Source organism: Amphibalanus amphitrite, unplaced genomic scaffold (genome assembly GCF_019059575.1).
Source record: "Amphibalanus amphitrite isolate SeventyFive unplaced genomic scaffold, NRLGWU_Aamphi_draft 001519F_arrow, whole genome shotgun sequence".
Lineage (NCBI taxonomy): Eukaryota > Metazoa > Arthropoda > Thecostraca > Balanomorpha > Balanidae > Amphibalanus > Amphibalanus amphitrite.
Window position 1 is genome coordinate 1 of NW_024883012.1, and position 25254 is coordinate 25254.

The 25254-nt window shown below is 46.0% G+C and overlaps 1 protein-coding gene across 5 annotated transcripts; it reads right to left on the reverse strand.

Annotated features, from left to right (window-relative positions):
• Positions 1–1194: 1194 nt before the first annotated feature.
• LOC122373591 lies at positions 1195–25243 on the reverse strand. 5 transcript variants are annotated; one of them, XM_043351813.1, is made up of 7 exons: positions 25183–25243; positions 13711–14127; positions 12050–12271; positions 3086–3184; positions 2367–2541; positions 1865–1952; positions 1195–1303 (listed from the first exon to the last, which is right to left on the reverse strand). In XM_043351813.1, exons 2-7 carry the CDS (start codon positions 13769–13771, stop codon positions 1277–1279), a joined length of 672 nt encoding a protein of 223 aa, XP_043207748.1. In that variant the 5' UTR covers positions 13772–14127; positions 25183–25243; the 3' UTR covers positions 1195–1276. The 5 variants fall into 5 exon arrangements, with proteins under 5 accessions (XP_043207748.1, XP_043207751.1, XP_043207749.1 ...); XM_043351816.1 differs by having other exon boundaries at positions 25163–25228; XM_043351814.1 differs by having other exon boundaries at positions 13711–14313; positions 25183–25221.
• Between the last annotated feature and the right edge of the window lie 11 nt (positions 25244–25254).

Genomic DNA, 25254 nt, shown 5'->3' on the forward strand with positions numbered 1-25254 from the left:
TTTCCTTTAAGGGCCTACATCGGCGGCTCTGAGAGTCCCCACACCGGCGCCTCTGAGGGCCACGTACCAGTGACTCTGAGGGCCTCTTACTAGCCTCTGAGTGTCCTTGCCAGCCTATGAAGGGCCACTTTCCACTTGCAGGCCATTTTGCAGGGCCACACACATGCCAATGATGGCCCCACCAGTGTCTCTAAACCCTAAGACCCCACAACGGCGCCTGTGACGACCAAACACCAGCGCATCTGACGGCCTTTCACTGGCACCTCTGAGCGCGCCACACACCGGTGACTCTGAAGAGCTCGCTCGCTTCGCTCGCTCGTAAAATACCATGTATGTACATTAGGCATTAGTGTACAATAGGCACACTCCTCGGGCATAAATGATACTTTTACTTGCCAATTTTCCACATTTTCTCATGCAAAGACCGTTTTAAAGAGACCCGTTTGCCACTGAGACTGGACCCACCGTGCCTCCCTCCTCCCATCGAAAGGTCCTGGATACATCCTTGCCTGAGCTGACCCCCGGGCGACTCGCGGGCCCGGGGTCAGGTGACCAGCAGGTGACCCCCTCTTGGGCGAAATTCTGGGTACGTGTCCGACATGCATCGTACATAGTCCTGTTGATTTGATTCATCGGTTAAACATTAAATATAAGTTATAAGCTGGATCTCTAGACTGTGATCCCACATCGTATCAGATACCTAATGACATTTCATGTCGATGTGCCTAAAAAAATATGCGAATATACGTGAAAAAGGAGTGTTGCTACCGCTCCTACACATCCGGGCCAAACAGTGACCGGCCCCTGCTTCCAGCCACCCGGGGCCGGTCGGCCGGCCGGCAGTTATAGTCGCTGCCCGGGGCTGATTTCTGAGCGACTTGCAACAATGTTTATTAATGAAATGTTTTACTTTACGTAATAAATTAGATGATTAGGTATACCTATGTACCGGCTCTGAGTCGCATTTGAGAAAAAAAAACATGCTAGCGTAAAAATATAAATGTTTTGAAAATTAAGCTGGTTCCGAAATAATTGTTTTACTATGCATTGACAAAAGCTCGAGCCTCAAACCAACCGAAATATAACCCCATGGGCCGTATTTTTTTTTTTGGGGGGGGGGGGCCCTTCGGCATGGGGGGCCCAGTTCGAAGGTCGTGCCCCCCCCCCCATTCAAAAATCCTGTGTGCGCGCCTGGACTGAACTGAGTTCTTTACGCCTGCAGACAGCACCAAATTGACGAGGTCAAACAGTTGATATTTTCATGACATCAAATCATTCACTGAAGAGGGACGTAGTTGTCACCCTGAAAAGAAGAAGACAGCCGTTGTCAAGGGCAGAATATCAATCAGCTATTGTATGCTACAAGGTTACTGTTTTTTTCATTCTTTTTAAACACTCAAGGAATGAGTGCGGGACGTGCGATACTAAATAAACGAACAAATTGGGCAAAACTCTTTTTTTCCCTGATTTTTTTTTTCATTGGCTACCATGTAATTTACTTGGTATATCATTTCCCGAGTAGAAAAATGCATGAGAGCCAAAGGCCATTTCAGCATATACCTACTGATCTAGAAAGTGACATTACATTATATTGACAATATACTGATCATATATTGGCTATATTTTGACAAAACACTGCCCGTCTCCTTACAATATGCTGAAAGCATACTGGTAATATAACTACATACTAAATGCTGGTAGTATGTTGACAATATGCTGGTAAAATACTGACAATATTCCGGTAAAATACTGGCAATATTCTGGTAAAATACTTACAATATTCTGGTAAAATACTGACAATATTCTGGTAAAATACCGACAACATTCTGGTAAAATACTGACAATATTCTGGTAAAAAACTGACCTTTTTACCCGGATAGGGGTGGTCCACCACGCTGAAAACGGTAAATTCCTCGTCCTCTTCACTCAACAGCGGAGCATCCGCGGGTCGTCTGAGAAAAAGAGCACGAGCAACTTGATACAATTACAAACTACACAAATACAAACTTACTGAACCAGTGACAAAAAGATTGGAAGATACAGAATTCGGGCAAACATGTGGCCTTTGGCCATACTGACAAGTGTCACAAACGATCTAGACAAGTGTCTAGCTCAGTACAAACGAGTAAATGTAACCAGTGCATACAAATGCAACATACACAAATATTCATGCGCAAATACTGGCAGTAAAATCACACTAAAATGTTGTGGTAACTTCCAACAGCTGCAATTGTGCCCTGTTCAGGTACGCAGTACCTATGTACTAATTAATATTTACAGGATTTTTCAGCATACCTACTGGCTGGCTGGCTGTCCGTTATAGCTTCGAAAAAGCACATGGTAAGTTATTGCAATTAATAAATTACCTGACACGGAATACACCACAGACGACTGCTGCCAAGATGGCGACCCCGACACAGGCTCCAACGGTGGCGGCAATAAAATGCACAGTGGATTGGTGAGCCACATCGGTGGCCATCATTTCTTGTTGGCGATTTTCCACGGACACACTGCTGTTCAGCACTTCGGTCATCCAGCCTCCTGTGATCAGAATATGACGTCATATGTGCGGCAGTATCGGTTATTCATGCCGCCTGAGTGATTAGAATGACTTCATATGTGGGGCAGTATCGGTTATTCATGCCGCCTGTGATTAGAATGACGTCATATGTGGGCAATATCAGTCATCTAACCCGACTGTGATTGGAATAACGTCACTTGAGTGACTGTTTTGTTATGAAATTATGACAAAATTTTGGTGTCTGTGAAATTTAGTCAGGCATCCAGCTTATAGCATAAACAGAGAAACTACTCAAAAGTATGCTAGCAATTGGGCCACTGTCAACGTCAGTCCGACATTTAATCGCCAGTAGTCGGAGTATGACGTCACTCATGTACCGTTGGGAGTAACAAATAAACAATTGAAAACACAGAGATACAGCAGTGTTTGCATGTTATTAGAATAAACTCCTAACACAGAATACCCATATCAAGTACGCATACACATATTCCACGTGAATAATTCTAGAACGAAAAGTGACGTGCATAAATCCACACACAGCCCCATTTGTGGGTACATACGTACCCTTCGTTGGTACCAGTTGTTCGTTGCCGTTCCAGCTACTGTGGTTCAAATGTGTACCGTTGATGGGATCTGCACCCATTCCCATGTCGTCCAGAACATCTGAAAATAATGTGCCGTGTCAACACATCACACATACCTAATATAATGCATTGAAAGATTTCCTCGCATCGAAAGAAAACTAAAACAGTTTGTCAGAAAAAAAGTCTAATGACAGCTCTATTGCCCACATCACAATAGTTTCATGACCAATATCAGAGCCACTGTCAGAATGGTATACCTACCTAGTTCGTTTCTTTTTCTAAGTTCGACCCGCGACCGTCACTGTAAACGTTTCTTTGAACACAACACCATAATTGGTACCTAGCTGAATTACTGAGAAAATCGTTGGCGAACATGGATTTCGAAGACGATAAAATGTAACAATATTATATCTACCTGGCTCCTATTTCCCAGACTCGCAGCTGGGTATTTGCAACCCCACAAGGATCGAGGACTTGTTAGGAAGTATAACTGAACTAATTAATAAATCGCACGGCGTATAACGTAAAAGTATATCATCGGTGTTAGAAGCTTAATTTTGAAAAAAAATTATACTTAATGCACGGTTTCCCGTGCATAAATGGTTTTAACGCACGAGATGAGTGATTAGAGCACGAGTGTGTTAATGCACGAGTGAAACGAGTGCATTAACCCTCGCCGGACCTATTGGTTTTCTACATACGCGCCGGCCGAGGGGGGGGGGGGGGCGGGTACGACCCCCCCCCCCTCGCCGTTTCGCCCCTGGTGGAGATAGCGCGTCGCAGAAAAAACGAGCGTGTGCACCGTTACGAGACGCAGAGATTGGTATCCGATTTTAAGGTCCTAGGTCAACCGGTGACCTCTGAGGTCAGGTCAAGTGCCCCAAGAAACGGTTCAGTTTTTGGTGAATAACTTCGCCAAAAACGGCCGCAGAGCCGCGATTTTGGCAGCATCGTGCTCGCCTCGCTCAGGCGCGTCGAATTATATACTTTTTGTCCGGGTCAGGTCAACTTGGGGTTTTGACCTCAGGTCAAGGTCAGGTCAGCACCCCCAGGTCACCCAGTTGGTCGAAAGAGGTCATGTCGCATATCATTCGATTCGGCAGGTCTTCCTGAGTCCATTGGTGGCTTTCCCGACTCGCTAGCTCAATGTGATCAAGAGTTATTGACGAAAAACTAATATGACCTTGATGACGTCATAAATGACGTCACGAAAGGTCAACATTGCAAAAGTGACGCATCTAACCTTGCAAGGAGAGCATCAAATCACGATTCTGTGTGCTTGATATAGTTGGAGATCGTTCCTGGCGCCAGAATAGCAGTTTTCATTTTTCCCATTGACTTATAATGGTGAGGTCACGAAAATGACCTGACCTCATATGACCTTTAGGAAAAATCCGAGATATACAAGTTGTGAGACTCATAATGGATACTAGATCCTGCAAGTTTCATTTCCCTGTGACATCTCCTCTGGCAGTGAGGGCGTTGCGAAATTGCGACATCTGAAGACCGTGCAGAGGTTCACTTATGACGTCATAGGTCAGTGACCTGACCTGACCCAAAAATGCGGTTGGTGTCAAAAGATCCGGCTTGAATCAAAGGTCAGGTATGCCAAGTTTCAGCTCTCTATCGCCAGCGTGTTCGGAGCTATCGCGAAAAAACCCTATGGGGAGGGGCGGCACCCGCCCCCCCCCCCTCGGCCGGCGAGGGTTAACGCACGAGTGCTCTAATCACTCATCGAGTGTGTTAAAACTATTTATGCACAGGGAAACTGTGTATTAGAAATATTAATATATGCTTTAACCCGCGCCCTGGTGGGGGGGCTATTTTTTGCCCCCCCCCCCTCCAGACTTTTCGATATATCTCCAGAACCGCTGCGCCGATCGTCACCAAACTTTCAGTACCCTCCCGGACATCAATTTTACACATTGTGACTAAAAATTTTTCCAAAGGCTATGATAGGTTGGCCAGAAATGACGTCAGAGTGACGTCATGTTCTGCCGTTTTCGACACAAAAAAGGGTTTCGCGGGAAGAGCTGTCAGGCCTATAGCTTTGCAAATACAGAAAAACGGCAATGACATAAAAGCTGTAAAATTGACAGGGCTACAAAACTGCTATCTTTGATTTTTGAAATTTTTGGATTTTGACCCCTAAAAATAAAAAAAAAATATTTTTTTTTTGAACATACTAGCCGGAAAATCCAAAAAGGTTTTTGAATTACACAAAAAACGGAATATATGTGATAGCTCTTACCACCTATCCACATACCAAATTTCAGATTGATATCTCTTTTTTTGGCGAAGTTATAGCGAAAAAACTGTTCAAAATTGATGACGTCAAATTTTCAAACTCAATTTTTAGCAATTCTAGACCCCGTAGCGCAATACAAAGACCACCATTAAGGCCTGGCTACACTATGCGTTTTCTTCGTGCGTTTTTTGCGTGTTTGCGTGTTTTGCGTGATATCGTTCTAGAAAAAAGAGCGATATTACGTTTTTGTGATGTTTTTCACCTTCAATTTTAGTTACATAAGAGTTATATTAGCTTTTGTATATAACCAAAGTAAAAATTATATTGTTTATAACATTTTTTCCTAGAACGATATTACGCAAAACACGCAAACCTGCAAAAACGCTCGCAGAAAACGCATAGTGTAGCCAGCCCTTTAGACTCCCCGTGACGAGCTGCATCGAATCAATACCCATTTTATGCAAAACTATCAACTTTAAAATTTGACCTTATTTGACCTGGCCTTGACCTGACCTTCACCGGAAAGTGACCTAAGCCGTACCTGATAGTCTTATAACCAACACCATTGAGTTGGAAATGAACAATTGGCCATAAAACATGCATCGCACAACCATAGTACCTAAAGTTAGGTTCATGTGACCTGACCTGTGACCCTTGGTGACCTGACATGTGACCTGACCTGGTATTGTCAGTGACCTCTTATAGCAACATATGTACTAGGCACCTGACGCCCTATCGCTGATTCTCGACAAAATGCGTTTTCTTCGGTGTTATAGCGCATTCCCTAGAAGACCCGTGAACGGTGAAACATTTCATCTTTGACCTGACCTGTGACGTCATCGGTGACCCCGAGGTCAATGAAATTTGGTTTCCTTCGACAAATTTGACAGGGCTATCGAACGCCGTTTGAATTTTGCGGATCCGTCCAGTAGTTTCGGAGATACGAGGGGGGGGGGCAAAAAATAGCCCCCCCCCCCACCAGGTCGCGTTATAAACAGACCCCACCAGGGCGTGGGTTAAGGTGCAATTCCAGGCAATCGCCATGCTAAAGGGCTTTTATTTTGGGGCTACAGGGCTTGGTGTTTTAGGGATATAGAAAATTGTGAACGCATGCTTACACGATAGCAGCACTCTGAACTGTTAATTTTTTTTTTGTGCAGTGTATGGTCATGCGATAAATCGTCTCATTATTGACGAAGTTCGATAACGAAAATATATCAATTTGTTTGATAATAGGCGTGCGTTAATATATATTAACACATGGTTTCCCGTGTGTAAATGGTTTTAACGCACGACGTGGATGGATTGGAGCACGAGTGTGTTAATGAACGAGTGAAACGAGTGCATTAACGCACAAGTGCTCCATTCCATCCACGAGTGCGTTAAAACCATTTATGCACGGAAACCATGTGTTAAACTAATTAATACATGCTTAACGGTGCGAATTTAAATTAAAATAAACTTAATCCATGACACTAAATGGGCCTGTTGTGGGAATTCTTAAAAATAAAGTCAATGACCCTTCCGAAAAACTTCAGTCGAGAAATTCATCAATGCACGCGCGTGCACCAATTTAAATTGGTGCACGGCTACCTTCGAATTAACGCACGGTTAATCTCCAGTGAACGCACCGTAAAGTATGTATTAATTTCGATTAACGCACACTGAATTTCATTAGAGCACGCTCGTGGCAATAAAGCACTGGCTCTCCCAAATTCGACAACTTCGAATCCCCAGTGAACGCACCGCAAAGTATGTATTAATAGTTCATATCTCCAATAGAAAGTGCGTACCAAGTTTTGTCAGTAATTCAGCTCGCAATTATCGTGCTGTTTCCAAAAAGATGTTTACAGTGAGTGTCGAACTTAAAAAAAAAACGAACTGTAATAGTTGTTTTCACCACGGCCATCCGGTACACATTTAGTGCAGATCAGGTGTAAATTTGGTGCAGATTTGGTCAAATCAGGTTCAGTGTGCCTCTTAACCCGCGCCCAGATGGGGTCTGCCGAGCAACGCGGTCTGATGGGGGGGGGGGGGGGCCATTTTGGCCCCCCCCTCAGATCTCGAGAACCACGCAACATAGCGACAAGCGGTAAACGGTGTTGGATAGCCCCAACAGGGAACTACCTTGTGACCCAATTTCATTGACCTCGGTCAAACCGATGACGTCACAGGTCAGGTCAAAGGTCGAATTTTCACCGTTTACAGGCATTTCAAGAAATGCGTTGTAAAATCGTGTAAAATGCATTTCATTGAAAATCATCGATGGGGAAATGTTCTTCAAACACATATTTTGCTATTTGAGGTCACTGATACCAGGTCAGGTCACAGAGGTCAGGTCACTGGGGGGTCACAATATGAAAGTGTCGTGTGATACATGTTTTATGGTCCATTTTACATGACAAATGCGATTATGTGGGTCAGACAGACTTTAGGGCCAGCTTAGGTCATGTTTTGGTCAAGGTCAGGTCAAGGTCAGGTCAAATTAGGTCAAATTTCAAAGTTGATATTTTTGCATAAAATGGGTATCGATTCGATGCAGCTCGTCACGGGGAGTTCAATGGTGGTCTCCGTTTTGCGCTACGAGGTCTAGAATTGCTAAAAATTGAGTTCAAAAATTTGACGTCATCAATTTTTAACAGTTTTTTCGCTATAACTTGGCCAAAAAAAGAGATATCGATCTAAAATTTGGTATGTATATCGAAGAGCGCAGGGACTATCACATATATTCCGGTTTTTTCGAAATTCGAAAAATTTTTGGAAATTTTTTGAGTTTTTCTAAAAAAATCAATTTTTTTGATTTTTGGGGGTCAAAATCCAAAAATTTCAAAAATCCGAGATAGCAGTTTTGTAGCGCCGTTTTTTCTCTACACAACCACATAAAGAACTTTAAAATTGCTTGTGAACTGTAGAATTGGTGAGCGTTTCAAGATGTCATGTTTTTTGCTCATTTTTACTCGAACATGACCTCAGTTTGACCTCAATAACTCCTGACCTGAGGTGACCTGTGACTTGAAATTTTGTGTGAAGGTGTCAAATTGATGTCCGGTAAGGTACCCAAAATTTGGCGGCGCTGCGCACCGCCGTTTTCTCGCTATTTAAGAAAAACCACAGGGGGGGGCCAAAATGGCCCCCCCCATCAGGGCGCGGGTTAAAAGCTATCAGTTTGGGTTGCACAGATGCATATGCATCTTTTTTCAAATTAATATATATTTAATTGCCCGGTCCCTATATATTTAATTGCCCGGTCGATACGGTCGCTTTTTTTATAGTACATTTTTGCCACCGACGAATGTTAAAAAAGTTCAGTTAAATTTTTGCATAAAGGTGGCCTGCTGAAAGCCAGAAGCGCGAGAGACGGTTAATTCGGACCGGGCAATTAAATTTATTATAGTAAATTTTTGGCACCGAGCACCAACGCATCTCTGAGAAAGGGTTCGCTTTTGGGCTTCGACATCAAGGAGGGGCGCGGAAGATGGAGGGGGGGGGCAGCAAATGGGTAAAGCTTTGGGCGTATAATGAAAATTATTGCCAATGGACTTAAACACACGATGGGCGAATAACGAAATTAATCTACCACTTGGTCTCAGTATACCTATACAAATTGCTAATTGCCTACCACGTCGTATTTTGCTTGAAATTCATCCCTCATTCCTCAGATATTTCCTGGTGAACATGCCAGACCCGTCTGTTACTTTTATTAGACATTCATGCTACGAAGCAATTGCGAGTGAGGAGTTAGGCGTTGCGGAGACATGCTTTGTCCTCATTAGTGGGAAAATGTCGTTGCGTTCCCTCCTCTTTTCTATATTTTGACATCCAATATCCATGAAGGTATGATATCAAACGTCGATCTTACTACGAACACTCGCTCCTGGCAGTGCTATTCTTCCCGTTTTGTAAGGGTCATCTTCAATTGCTATTTTCACTGGCTCTTGAGAAAGCCTCGAAAATGTGCCTCGAAATCTGCCTTCTAAATTTCTGCGTAACCTGCTAAGCCATCTCTTTGAAATACATACGATAAGTCATTACATTAAGGCTCAAGGGCGGATCTAGGGGGTCGTTTTGGGGGGGGTCACCAGTCGGCCGACATCCCAGGTCTGGTGAATGAATTCTGACGACCGGGGGGGGGGGGGGGGTAGGGAGCGAGTATGTCGAGATCAAAAAATGACATTTGATCTTCGTCGTTTATAAGATGAAGTTTTATCGTAAGTCACTCGGCTCAGTAGTTTTAGTTAGTGAAACCCACCTATATAGGAGCGTCGCCACGGATTTTTTACTGGGGGGGGGGGGGGAGGCGGGTCGACCGACTTAAAAACCCAGAAGTAGATATAGTTACCTCACTTTTAGCCTAATGCATTAGTAAATAGTAGCATACAGTCACGATCTCTCTTATTGACCTGTGTATGAATCGGCGGCGCGAAGCGCCGCAAAAATTTGCAAAAAAAAGTTGTCAAAACACAGCTCTAAAACACAAATATTACAACCTTTTTAGCATGCTAGTACAAGCCGGAGTTCCTTCACAGTACACATATGAATTCCGATTCAATTTGACACGGTTGGTGTTATTACAGTCACTGTTATTTCTCTCTTATTGATTGGTGTATAAATCGGCGGCGCGAAGCGCCGAGAAAATTTGCAAAAGAATGTGTCGAAACACAGCTCCAAAACACAAATTTTACCACCCTTTTAGCATTGCAGTACAAGCCGGAGTTCCTTTACAGCACACATATGAACTCTGATTCAATTTGACACGGTTGGTTTATGTAATTACAGTCAAGATTTCGTATTGACCTGTACGTATGTACATAAATCGGCGGCGCGAAGCGCCGCGAAAAATTTGCAAAAACATTTGTCAAAACACAGAGGGGGCCTCCTCTCTACAGAGGACCACCGATCTCTACTGCGGGCCTCCTCTTTTCACAGGGCCTCTTAACTACAGAAGCTACAGGGCCTCCTCTCTACAGAGGGCTTCCTCTCTACTGAGGGTCTCTCCCTTTAAGAGGGCCTCCTTTACAGAGGGCCTCCTCTCTTCAAAGAGCCAGAGGACCTCATCTCTGCAAAGGGCCTCCTCTCTTCAGAGGGCCTCTTCTCTACAGAGGGCCTCCTTTCTTCAGAGGGCCTCTTCTCTACAGCGGGTCTCCACTCTTCAGAGGGCCTTCTGCATTCAGGCGGTCTCCTTTCCACAGAGGGCCTCCTCTCTACACAGGGCCTCCTCTCTACATAGAGCCTTCTCTCTACAGCAGGTCTCCTCTCTACAGAGGGCCTCCTCTTTAAAGGGGTCTCCTCTCTACAGGGGGCCTCCTCTCTACTGAGGGCCTCCTTTCTACAGAGGACCTCCTCTACAGAGGGCCTCCTACCTACTGAGGAGTCAGAGGGGCCCTAGCGGTCAGACACAGACACTAGCGGTTATTCACTGGAGGCCCCAGGAAGTAAGAAGGGCCCTAGCTGTCAGGCTGGTCAGAGGGCCCTGAATGTCCTGACGTGATTTTTGGGATTCCCGTGAATTTCTTTCGCCTCAGACGTGATTTTGACCTGCCAGGGCCCAGGGGCACTAAAAATAAAACAAACAAAATAAAAAATGAAAATAGGACATCACCAAAATTAAGTGACCGAAATCCGTTGAGTTTTTAATTTTGCGTATAGGTAGGGGCACCACGAATTAAATTCATGACCATCCCCTTGGAGTTTTCCTGGATCATCCCCTGGTGCTCGCACGGTTGAGACAAAAACGAGTAAGATTCTGGTCTTCAATACGCCTTTTCACGCAACACGATCCAGAAAAACAAAGGTATTAGCTCAGAAGTGTTTGACAGGTGATTTTGAGCATGCAAGACGGCGTCTATAGCGCATTTAGGTCTTCGGCTTTTGGGGGGGGTCAAATGACCCTCTCAGACCTTTTGGGGGGGGTCATGACCCCGTGGACCCCCCCCAGGATCCGCCAGTGTTAAGGCTGTGTTCTTTCCAAAATTTACCTGTCAACCTATTTCGCAATTTATTTTATTCCAAGCTGCAAGCTTCTATGACCGGACTTTTATTGAAGTTTCAGTCATGGAACGCATTGTTTAACAGGGAGCTTTTGAAGAGAAGAAAACTGCCGTATAATGAAATTAACCGCCGTGTTTTTATGCATGGGTTTCGATAGACATTTCCGAGTTTTGGCGTCGACTGAAATTAACCGTCTCTCGCGCTTCTGGCTTTCAGCAGGCCACCTTTATACAAAAAATTAACTGAACTTTTTTAACATGCGTCGGTGGCAAAAATGTACTATAATAGACATTATTTGATATCAAAACACTAAAGTAAAATGATGATATAAAGATGTTTATTGTGAAAGTGATTTGGTGCAGATTTGATCAAATTAGGTTCATTCGCCAGATAGCCCGACGTAAAACAGCTAATAGGCGTTTTCACGACGGGCTATCCGGCGAATGCACCTAATTTGACAAAACCTGCACCTAATCTTTTTTACAGCAAATATCTTCCAGTGTTTTATTCCAGTGTTTTAATCGATGATACTCTCTGATAATATGAAAAAGGAGGCATATAAGCAATTAGTGCAATCCTAGCTCATAGCTTCTAAGAGATGCACTGAACCTAACTTGACCAAATCTGCACCTAATCTAATATGCACCAAATGTGTATCAGATGGCCGCCGTGAAACGGCTAATATCGCCCCCACATCATCTTTCTCACCTTTATGCACCAGCACATCTCTATGTAGACCGGCTGTGCTGCTGTTGACATGCAGCACACTGTGTGTGCTATTGTGCTCCAGCACAGTAGCGTGTACGTCATGTGTGGAACCCTCGTGCTCCATCTCTCCGTGTGTCTCGTTGTGGAGGTGAACGTGAAGAGCGTCGTCGGGAAGTGACGTCATCGGTGGAGCCGTGACGTCAGTGGTGGCGCCAGGCCGTGCTGGAAATGGGAACAGAAAGGTGGGCTAGTTTACAAAATTGAAAGTCAATGGGGAAGCGTAAACCGTTTTTATGTCAAGCGATATGATAATTTTTAGATCAAGCAATATAGCAGTACGTTTTTAGGGGTATGGGATGCTTCAAATAAACAAGATTTTGGCATTGATTTTTAAAATTGGTTGAAATAATAAATGACATAGTAATGCGAGGCTCTGCAGCCTAAAAACCGTGAAAAGTGTACCTAATGCTCGTACCAATTATATCTTATACTTTCGCTGAACAACCAGATAGCGTTCAGAGCTGTAAAAAAGTTTTTTTTTAACAGCTATTCACATAATATTGCAACTTGAAATATCTGCAATAACACCTTCATAACTAAATTTCATTTCAGTCCCCCTCTGAGCAAATCCCTGACTACGCCCATGCTCTGTACTAGATGTGACGTCACCAACGACGCCATGTTGTTTGAAGCATTGATAGCAGCATTGATAACAGCATGCCGAAACCCTTACATCAAGCATCAGCCTTGTTATCTCGCCCACCCACGCTGGTCGGCCTGGCAGTAGATTGATGTCCACTTCCGAATATGCTGCTACTGGCATAACATAAAAGTTGACCCACGCTAGACTCAGACCCATTTTAGCCCCCTTCAACTCTAATCGGTCCAGATTTTGATAAAATATGCCAAAAACACTTCATTTATCTCTCACTCAAAGGATAAGAGCGAAACACAGATTGTTTGGAAAACATCAAATGTCTGTCTACCAGCAGCAGATTCACGGACATCAGTTTACCGCCAGATTGACAAACGTCACGCACCCATTAGTTGGAGAAATGTGAGGCTCAGGATGTTCGAACAGCACAAATGGTGATGATATTGACCAATAACATGACACTTGAGAAATACTTCTCAAATACATCTCACTGCCATGTTATTGGTCAACTTCATCACCATATTTGATTATTTGATCATGGCAAAACCGACCATTTACATCAAGATGTTCGAACATCACAAACCCGCCGCCCCAGCGTGCCGTCCGTTGCGGTTCCAAAGCCAAATCGGCACGTGCGAGCACCCACAGGTCTGAGCAGTTCTGAATTATCCAATATGTACTCACTAGTGATGTCAATTACGGAAAATCGGAATACCGATACCAAACCAAATACCCATCAACCAAAACCATGGGGAAATACCGAAACCAAACCAACTTGGGAACATGACAGAAATACCAACTATTTACCGATTTCTTAGCCTCTTATACATACATTAGTGAAGATTCATAATACAAACAAAATACCAAACACATCAGGATTGAAATACCAAATACCAAGTTGGTATCGGTTTAGTATCGGTGTACCCAAAAGTTGGTATCCGATTGACATCTCTAGTACTGACCGTTGTCACTCTATGTAGTCTCCACATTGTAGGTACGTACTCACCTATTAGAGCCAGAAGTGTGAGAGGCCACAGCATGTCTGCTCTACTTCCTCTTGTAGCCATCTCTGACTTCCAGCTGTGGCTAGTCTTCCAGGAGAATGAGGACGTCTCTAATCGCTCTATACTGAAGAGGCGTTCTAGACGTCCTGACAATGTCTAAGAACACTCGCTGCTTGCCGTGATGACTCGCTTTAACCACTTATTACTACGGCGTGTTATCACTGAAGTCAGCTGGTTGATCCTTCTTGGAATTCTTCTTTGCTTTTCGCTCGACCCTAATGTCGTCACTAGCTGATTGTTTTCGTCAATGCACTGGTATCTGCTTGCGTTTCGTTGATTGCCGCCGTTAGTGTCGGCACTTGAATGCCTTCTGTTGGATGCTGACCGTCGTTAGAAATGTTTTGCTCACACTTGTAGACCTATAGTGAAGATGTAACCAGACTAGTCTCATGAGCTCAAGGTGTATGATACTCCGATACACCAATGGAGTTACAGTGTCAAATATTCACATTTCACAATAGCTCACTGTTAATCACTGCATTGCTGTTGCTAATACTGATCACTCTTTAGGTACTAACCACTGCACTCACTGGCGGTCGCAGCCGCTAGCAAAAGGGGGGGCCAAAGTCACACTCGCGGGACATAACATTTATCCGTCACCGGGAGGGGGGGGGGGGGGTGATCGGCTAATTTTTTACGTCCACGAGGTGCCGCGCAGTTGGCATTACTTATGCTTCATCCATCTGATTCTTGCGTGAAATTTTTAAGCTCAATTTAAGGCAAAATCACCAGTTCCATTTCCCGCCCCACGGTGCTTCCACCGGTCGGCCCACTGCACCATGACGACGGATCGGTGTAGCATAGGTATACTGGAAGGTCAGGCACGCGGATTCATGACCTTACCACTATAAAACAATTCGGAAAAGTACAGATACCTCTTGCTTTGAACAAGCATGTGAAACCCAGAGAGCATTTTCAGACTATGACATTTACTCATATAGGTAACATACCTAGTTGTGTGGCGGCGGGAGAGAGTAGGTACACCGACCGACCTCTGGAGACCCCCCACAGGTTCCAAGCTTTCAAAATTGGCATCTGAGGGCCGCGCGCGACTCCTGCGGGGCTTCGCAGCGGCTCTATTGGGGCTCACTCAACCTGCCTAGTCTTACTGCTAAAAAGACTGGCCCTGAGCCCTAAGGACTTCATCAGTCTCTGCCAGCCCCAGGACCCACACCGGCTCATGGGGTCCCGACGTCGAAATATGAGGGAATCTGCGCCGGACCATCAGGACGCTAAGTAATCTCGATCAGGACCAACGTAAGGCTGTGCCGGAGACTGCGTGAGCCCTCTGATCTTCAGAAACCCACCCATATATGTTTTCACGTAGAGGCCAGTTTAGGGCCCTCAGAGACCAGTACAGGGCCTGCAAACTACAAAGGCCAGTAGTTTGAGACAATCAGTGACCGAGTTGGGCTCTCAGAGGCTAATGTGGGTTATTACAGGCCAACATGGGCCCTCAGAGGTCAGCGTGGGGCCCTAAAAGACCGGCATGAGCCGTCGTTGGACCCCAGAGGCCAGCAGAGGGCCCTCAAAGGCCAAGATGGGCCCTCCTCAAATGCCAATGCAGGCCCTTAGAGGCCGGCATCGGGTCTCCAGCAGCCAGTGCGGGGCCCTCATTGGCACCTTAAGGTTCGTCTTGGGACACCACAGACAGAAATAAGGCCACCAGAGACCGGTGTGAGACCCTCAGACGCCGGTTGGGACCCCTGAGGCCTGTTAGGGGCCCTCATAGGCCAGATGTGGGGTCTCAGAGGTTGATGTAGGCTCTTAGCGGTCAACGTGGGCACTTGACCGCCACTGAAGTTCCCTCAGAGGTCAGTGTAGGACGCTCAAAGACCGGTGTGGGAGCTATATTAATAGCTGGGCGTGGGTTTTTTGAGCTTCGTGACGATCGAATAATTGCCAGGGCCCCATACACCTATATGGGGGCCCATTGGTTGTTTGAGGGGGGGGGGGGGCAAATGATATGATGGCCCCCTTTATTGACCTTGGGGGGGGGGGGCATGGCCCTGATGCCCCCCCCGCGACCGCCACTGTGTACACATTACACACATGCCTCTGAGATTACATACTAGCTCATGCAAACTCTATGCAGGCCCCGGAGTTCCCACGCTAATCCTTAACCCTCGCCGGCCGAGGGGGGGGCGGGTGCCGCCCCCCCCATAGGGTTTTTTCGCGATAGCTCCGAACACGCTGGCGATAGAGAGCTGAAACTTGGCATACCTGACCTTTGATCCAAGCCGGATCTTTTGACACCAACCGCATTTTTGGGTCAGGTCAGGTCACTGACCTATGACGTCATAAGTGAACCTCTGCACGGTCTTCAGATGTCGCAACTTCGCAACGCCCTCACTGCCAGAGGAGATGTCACAGGGAAATGAAACTTGCAGGATCTAGTATCCATTATGAGTCCCACAACTTGTATATCTCGGATTTTTCCTAAAGGTCATATGAGGTCAGGTCATTTTCGTGACCTCACCATTATAAGTCAATGGGGAAAAATTCAAACTGCTATTCTGGCGCCGGGAACGATCTCCAACTATCTCAAGCACACAGAATCGTGATTTGATGCACTCCTTGCAAGGTTAGGTGCGTCACTTTTGCAATGTTGACCTTGCGTGACGTCATTTATGACGTCATCAAGGTCAAATTAGTTTTTCGTCAATAACTCTTGATCAAATTGAGCTAGCGAGTCGGGAAAGGCACCAATGGACTCAGGAAGGCCTGCCGAATCGAATGATATGCGACATGACCTCTTTCGACCAACTTCGTGACCTGGGGGTGCTGACCTGACCTTGACCTGAGGTCAACACCCCAAGTTGACCTGACCCGGACAAAAAGTATATCATTCGACGCGCCTGAGCGAGGCGAACACGATGCTGCCAAAATCGGCGCTCTGCGGCCGTTTTTTGCGAAGTTATTCACCAAAAACTGAACCGTACCCTGGGGCACTTGACCTGACCTCAGAGGTCACCGGTTGACCTAGGACCTTAAAATCGGGTACCAATCTCTGCGTCTCGTAACGGCGCACACGCTCGTTTTTTCCGCGACGCGCTAGCTCCACCAGGGGCGAAACGGCGAGGGGGGGGTCGTACCCGCCCCCCCCCTCGGCCGGCGCGTATGTAGAAAACCAATAGGTCCGGCGAGGGTTAAGAAACCAAGCTGGCATACGGCGTCACCACCGGGCTTCTGAGGTGCACAGCACCAACCCATGACGTCTTACTTTAGTGTCTTAGAGCCAATCTCCTTTAGCAGGGCCCACCCACCACTGCCGAAGAGGGCCAGCCATTGCTGGGCCTACGAGAGCCTCAAGTAAACCCACGCTGATATTCCATATAAGATCCGGCCATACTCGTGAACCGGTGCCAGCGACGCTGACCACCAAATTGACAGAATGCGAAACTGAGCCCTCATGAGTGAAATTTACGTCCTTTGATGGCGCAAGAAAGAAAATGAAACATACGAAAAGCTTTTCTAGGACTTTTGTTCGATCTGAAAGGTGGGGCCAAAAGATAGTATGGCCCCACCTTTCAGCACCAAAGGGGGGGCCATGGCCCCCGTGCCCCCCCCCCCCTGGGACCGCCAGTGACTGCACTGCATTCACTGCACTGCAGTGCACTCAATATTGGTTTTTCAGTGTAGTGTAGGAGTGATCTAGTCAGTATCCTTGTGATTAGTGTCAGTTTCCTATGCCTAGAGACAGGTTTACGACTTTGTATCGTTAGAAGATTTAGTTTTTTTTTTTCACCAGTGTGTCATCTACAACATTTCCGAAGCTAAAAGCGGAAAACCAGTTTTGTACGTAGCTTATAGCTGATGGCTCGCGCATACATGAGTTGCACGCTGACTCCTGATTGCTTTCGAAGCGGTACTTTATACCAAGCTTAGCGAACTCTGTGAAACTATGTGTAACACGAAAATATCTACGAAATCAAATTCCTAGATGTTCTCACTACTCCCTAGTGACAGTGATTCTACAACTCTAGCGACAACCGACAGCACTTCTAGTCCCTACGGACAGCACTTCTAGTCCCATACCGCCAGCACTTAGTCCCTTGCAACAGCACTTCTACTCTCTAGCAACAGCACTTTGAGTCCCTAGTAACAGCATTTCTACTCTCTAGCAACAGCACTTTTAGTCCCTAGTAACAGCACTTCTACTCTCTAGCGACAGCAATTCTAGTCCCTAGTGACAGCAATTCTACTCCCTAGCGACAGAGATTCTACTCCCTAGCGACAGAGATTCTACTCCCTAGCGACAGCTCGAATTGCTGTCGCTACTCCCTAGCGCCAGCAATTCTACTCCCTAGCGACAGCAATTCTACTCCCTAGCGACAACACTTCTATAGTCCCTAACGATGGCATTTCTACTCTCTAACTATAGCACTTCTAGTCCCTAGCGACAGCACTTCTACTCCCTAGCGACAGCGATTCTACTCCCTAGCGACAGCAATTCTACTCCCTAGCGACAGCACTTCTAGTCCTAGCGACAGTATTTCTAGTCCTTAGACGATAGCACTTCTAGTCTCTAGCTATTGCGGTCAGCACTGACTAACGCGTATATCTGCGAGATCGACACTGTTAAACGGTAACACTACATTATTTCTTCTGATCGTTCAATTGCCAGGGCCTATCCAAAGTTGCGTCGCTAACACTAATATAGCTTTAGAGCGCTAAAGCTGCATCGGTACTAGTCAACTATAGCCCTACCATGAGTCAATAAGGCTTTGTTTTGTTTCATCCACCCACCCACTCAAACACTCATACGTTACATATTTGACACGCTTAGGGATTCCTCTTGTTCCTCGCGCTCAATTCTCGATTGGGCCAAGTTAACTGCGTCAACCATCATTTGGTACCTACGTCGTCTAGCTGGCCCATCAACTAAATCAACCAGTGCTTTCAAACCGACACGCATCGTGCGCAAAACTTCAATCAGGGTCCACAGTAATTCACGGAGAGTCCACAAAATCACACATATCGTCCTCAGAACGTCACAAACCGTGATACAGAGCGTCGTCAGTGCTACCCAGAGTGTACTCAGCACGATGTTATAGTTACTCAGTGCCGCATAAAACCCGACACAGAGTGTCCTTAGTACCTTAAAACCATAGAGCATTGAGAATAAACTGCACTATCCGAAGCATAACGAAAATAAGTGCAGTAAAGAAGAAGAATGACAACGGATCATCTTGCTTTGTTTTGATCGAAAGGAATAAAGACAAGATATGTGCAATCGCGAATAGCACTTTTTCATTAAATGTCAATGGATCAGCAAATACTGGCATTGTGATTATCGGTGTCGATTAACCCTCGCCCGCACATGCCATTTTCCCATCCTAGAACGCACATGGGGGGGGGGGGGTAGTTGCCAGCCCCCCCGCGCCATTTCGTTCCTGTTGGAGATAGAGCTTAGCAGTAAAGACCAAAAAGATTCTTTGGGAAGAGACGAATCCAATGCTACCCAATTTTACCTTCTCAGGTCAGTCATTGACCTTCCAGGTCAGGTCAAACTAAAAAATGTTGCTGTTTTGGGTCACCGTTGGATATCAAGTGTGCTGCTTATCAAATACCGATGACGATGCTGTTTTCTGGTGCCAAGCCAGCTAGAACCTCTTTGTCACACTACCCGACCAGAATTTTGCTGCTGAGGTCATTTCAGGTCAAGTTAGGTCAAGGTCAATTATATGTGTTTGTATGTCTGTGTGTGTCTGTGTGTATACTGATGTGTGCACCGATTGTTTTTGGGTCCATATTACATGAAATCATGATCTGAGAAGCTTTTACGAAAAATGCAGTCAAAAAACTTCAAAAAAAGTAAATTCAGCTTGCCTAAAACGCAATTATCTTAGGTGACCTAGGTTGACCTTGACCCTGACCTTGACCCCTGTACATCGTCGAACAACATGTTCCATGATAGGTAGGAGGTAAGACTGGCAAAAAGGCCGAAATCAGGGTGTCAAAAGCTCATAAGGCCCATGGCAAACGCAAGATGTTGAGAATTGGCCATTTGGGTCATGACATGACCTGAAAAACAAGGTCATATCTCCGAAACCAAAGGTCACAGAAACTTGAAATTTTCAGTGGACATCAAGAAAGGATAGAGGAGCAGCTATACGAAAAATCAGCCTTCTAGCTCTAAAAATGTTGAGTGCAGAGCAGAAAGACTACCTGGGGGGGGGGGGGTGGCAACCACCCCCCCCCCCCCATGTGCGGGCGAGGGTTAACCATGGGTGTAACTTTGTATACTTTCGAGGTCCCATGTGGGACCCCAGTGCGAACATTTGGGACCCCAATTGTCATTTTGGGACCCCAATAGTGGAGGCCCCCGAGACGCACCAGCTACTTTACAAACGGAGGTCCGATGTTCATATAGAAGGTTCTCTGTATAAATAGGAGGCCCCTTGGACAAATCGGAGGCCCTGTTGGACAAATGGGAGGCTCCCTGTAGAGCACTTCACGGATAGGCTTTTTAGGATCCGGCCCGGCCCATATCCGGCAAGTCATATCCAGATCCGCCCATTATCCGCCTTTCTTTGAATATCAGAATCCGGCCCACCCATGGCCCGTATTGCAGCCAAACTTCCAAAAAATATCCGTAATAATCCGTTTCACCAATAACTGGTTTCACCCAAAACTGGACTAACAAATTCAATCTAAGGGACCAGACAGCCATACATCTCACAGACCATCATGGTTCCAAAAACCATGCTTATAAACCTAAAACCACATGAAAATCACCACATTGGTAAACTAGGTATCAATTTTTAACTTCAATGTTGAATGTTAAAATTTTGATCCGTTTTGATCCGGGTTCAACCTTCAATTCCCAAATCCGGCCCGCCCATATCCGTTCTTTTTTAACAAATTTAGAATCCAATCCTATCCGGTCCGTGGATTTATCCGTGGATAACGGATTTATCCGGCCCATGAAGTGCTCTAGCTCCCTGGACAAATAGGAGGCCCCCTGAACAAGTAGGAGGCCCCCTAAACAAGTAGGAGGCCCCATGGACAAGTATTGGACATAGGAGGCCCCCTCTGTACGAATAGGAGGCCCCCTAGGCCTGGACAAATAGGAGGCCCTAGACCTAGACAAACAGGAGGCCCCTTTCACAAAAGGAGGCCCCCTGGCCAATTAGCAGCCCCCTGGACAAATAGGAGACCCCCTGGACGAATAAATAGAAGGCCACTGGATAAATAGGAGGCCCTCTGAACAAGAAGGAGGCCCCCTGGATAAAGAGGAGGCCCCCTAAAAATAGGAGCCCTCTGGATAAATAGGAGGCTACTTTAACCAATAGGAGGCCCCCTGGACAAATAGGAGGCCCCCTGAACAAGTAGGAGGCCCGCTGGACAAATAGGAGGGCTCTTGGGCAAATAGGAGGCCCCCTAGAAAAATAACAGCCGCTTGGACAAATAGGAGGCCCCCTGGACAAATAGGAGGCCCCCTGTACAAAAAGGGGACCTCTTGAACAAATAGGAGCCCCCATGGACAAGTAGGAGCTAGAGGCCCTCTGTACGAATAGGAGGCCCCTGAACAATTAGAAGGCTCCCTTAACAAAAAGGAGGCCCTTCAAAAAAGGAGGCCCAAGTGGGAGACCCCTGGACAAATAAGAGGCCCCTGCACAATTATGAGACCCCTGGTCGAATAGAAGACCCCTGGATAACTAGGAGGCCCCTGGACAAATAGGAGGCCCCTGAACACGTAGGAGGCCCCCTGGATAAAGAGGAGGCCCCCTGGAAAATAGAAGCCCCCTGGATAAATAGGGGACCTTCTGGACAAACAGGAGGCCTCCTGGACAAATATGAGGCCCCCTAGACGAATAGGAGGCCACTTGGACAAATAGGAGGCGCCATTAACCTATAGGAGGCCCCCTAGACAAACAGGAAGCCCTCTGTAACAGTAGGAGGCTCTCTGTACGTACAAATAGGAGGCCGGCGCTCGACCTGTAGAAGCTTAGCTGTATGTACAAAAAGGAGGCTCTCTGTGCAAGTAGTCGAAGTAGGAGGCTCTCTGTACTGTATGATGTACCTACAAATAAGAGGCCCCCTGGGCAACTTAGAGGCTAGGTACACAAATCGGAGGTCACCTATAAAAAAGCGGGACTCTGTTGGAATACCCGTTTGAATAAATTGTTTTCCTGATATTCAAATTATTTAATCCTCGCCCGCACATGGGGGGGGGGGGGGCAGTGGTTGCCACCCTCCCCCCAGGGTTTTTTCTGCTCTGCACTCAACATTTTGATTGCTAGAAGCCGGATGTTTCGTATAGCTATAGCTGCTTCTCTATCCTTTCTTAGCGTCCATTGAAAATTCCAAGTTTCTGTGGTTTTGGTTTCGGAGATATGACCTTATTCTTCAGGTGATGTCATAACCCAAGTGACAAATACCCAATATCTTGCGTTGGCTATGGGTCTTATGAGCTTTTGACACCTTGATTTTGGCCTTTTTTGCCAGTCTTACCTCCCACCTATCATGGAACATGTTGTTCGATGATGTAGAGACGCTAGAGTCAGGGTCAAGGTCAGCCTAGGTCATCTAAAAATTTTGCGTTTTAGGCGAGCTGAATTTACTTTCGTGAAATTTCTTTGACTGTATATTTGGTAAAAGCTTCTCAGTTCATGATCTCATACTATAGGGACACATTCATAATCGGTGCACACACCAGTATACACACAGACACACACAGACATACAAACACATATAATTGACCTTGACCTTACTTGACCTGAAATGACCACAGCCAGCAAAAACCTAGTCGGATAGTGTGACAAAGAGGTTCTAGCTGGCTTGGCACCACAATACGGCAGCGTCATCGGTATATGATGAGCAGCGCACGTGATATTCCAACGGGCAACGGTGACCCCAAACAGTAACGTTCTTTAGTTTGACCTGACCTGGAAGGTCAATGACTGCCTGATGAGGTATGATATGTGTTTGTATGTCTGTGTATGTACTGATGTACCCTGACCCTGACATCTGTACATCGCAGACGGCAGAACAGCATGTTCAATGATAGGTGGGAGGTAAGATTGGCAAAAAAAAAAAAAACGACATCAAAGTGTCAAAAGCTCACAAGGCCCATAGCCAACGCAAGATATTGGGTATCTTAGAACAAGAACAAGATCATATCTCCAAACCCAAAAGCCACAGAAACTTGAAATTTTCAATGGAGGCTGAGAAAAGATAGAAAAGCAGCTATCCAAAAGTCAGATTTCTAGCTTAAAAAATGTTCAGTGTAGAGCAGAAAAACTAAATTGGGGGTGGCAACGCTCCCCCCAGGTGCGGGCGAGGGTTAACCCTCACACTTTCTGGGGTCGGTTAGATTCCTTGCGCAATGCTGTGCCGTTAAATTCTTTTTTATAATAAAGGCTTTTTGTGTTATTGTCGAAAGTGAAAAAGCCAGAAATTTTCGTCGATTTCGGTCGACGCGGGGGATATTTACATACAATGTCATCCTGCTGGCCTGGATCCATGAGTAAGGTCAGGCGGCGACCTACCATTTCTTTATTAATATTTAAAAAAAGTCATGGCGTCCGGGCTGTGACGAAAAATAAGTGGCCTAAATCCAATGAGAAAACTGGATTTGGGGGTACCTACCCTAGGTTTGGCTTCTGAGCCTCTGGTCCCCCAGTGAAAATTTCTTAGAGGAGGCCCTGGCGTGGTTCGTAAATTACCGCTTCCGCAATTGGAGGCCCCTAATTGCTTGGAGGCCCCCACTAAATGGAGGCCCCCTTGGACGTTTGGGACCCCAATGGTAATGTCAAAGTTTCACCCATGGGGTTAACCCGCGCCCGGCTGGGGGTCCTGGATTTCCACGCCCTGCTGGGGGGGGGGGGGTGTTTGAACACCCCCCCCCTTCTAACTCGGCTCCTGGGCCACGTAGCGATACGCGGAAGGCGGCGTTCGAAAGAGCGTCAAAAATAATGACGAAATCACTTCGGTCAATTTTTTGGTCAGGTCAAAGGTCAGGTCACCAGAGGTCATTGAAGGCAAAATTTCGCCGATTTCCAGGTCGAATGTCGAAAATTTCCAAGAAGCCAACGCATAACTCGGGAACCAATAGAGCTACAGCGCCGCGGAAAAACGCATTCGATAGCCCTATTAACGCCCTTCCTGAGTAATTCTCTCAGATTTGACCTAACGTCAACGGTTTTGCCTGCAGGGGGCAAAAACTGCAAAAATAGCCGATTTTTTCGGAAATAGTTTTCTGCAATAACTTTTGACCCAAGCCTTGTACGAGCTTACTTTTACCGGCATCGTGTTCCTCTCGTCAAGACGCATCGAATGAACTGTAACTTGACCTTGAAAGGTCAACTTGAAAATTTGACCTCAGGTCAAGGTCATGACCTGACCAGAAAGGGTCATGTTGCATATCAGTCGATCCGTATCGTCGAGCTGAACACATCTAAGGTGTTTTCATCGCTCTAGCATGCCTCTATCAAAAGTTATTTGCGAAAAACTGTTAGATACCATTCGTGACCTAAGATGACCTCAGGGCATAAACAGGGGTCACGGACACCATTTTCATGTTCAGTGTGTCTAAACCACTTGTAATTCAGTGTTTGGGAGTGTTTATAATGTCTTTCGTTCGAAAGAGACGCATTTCAATTTTCTCCCATTGACTTATAATGGGGAGGTCGCAAAATTGACCTGACCTTAGGTCATCGATATCAAAATTCTGAGATATACATTTTGTACATGCTATTGCTCTTAGCAATCGCTGAAAGTTTCAAAGCGATCGGTCATTCGGTGTAGCTATGACAGACATTGAAACTTTTTATGAGGTGAGGTCACTTCAAGTGACCTGGTGACCTGACCTTGAATACCCTCGGTCTGAAATTTTCACAACATGTGTAGAATTGATGCATGATAAGGTGTACCAAAAACGGCGGCGCTCCGCGCCGCCGTTTTTGAGATATTTGCGAAAAACCACAAGGGGGGGTGTTCAAACACCCCCCCCAGCAGGGCGCGGGTTAAGTTGTTTCCGCTAGTTTACAGGCTTGACACAGAGTCTGTCGCAACGTTCTGAGTACGACACAGCAAGTCTCGAGTAAGACACAGCCTCTCTTCAACAAAAACTTACCACAATTATAAATACCGAGTGTGAACAGCAAAACACGGATAGTCTCTATATGTAAATCACAGTAAGTCCCAGCAAATCACAGGAAGTCTTCAGTAAAACACAGAGTTTCCTCAGTCGAAACACAGATCCTCTTCCGCAGAGGTGCACTGTGCAAGCAATCCTAAAAAAACGCGTTCTAAATAACACACGGTCCTCATGCACACAAATACTGCGACAACCTCAATACACAGCGTCAACAAAAACACCACTTCTCAACACAGCACAACGTCCTCAATAAAATAAAAGAAATCCTCAGAAAGACACAAACTCACTGTCAAGTCCCAACACACACCGTACTGCGACACTGCTCTCAGCGCGTCGAATCCTGCCTGGCTATCGCTCACTAGCGCAATGACGCACACTT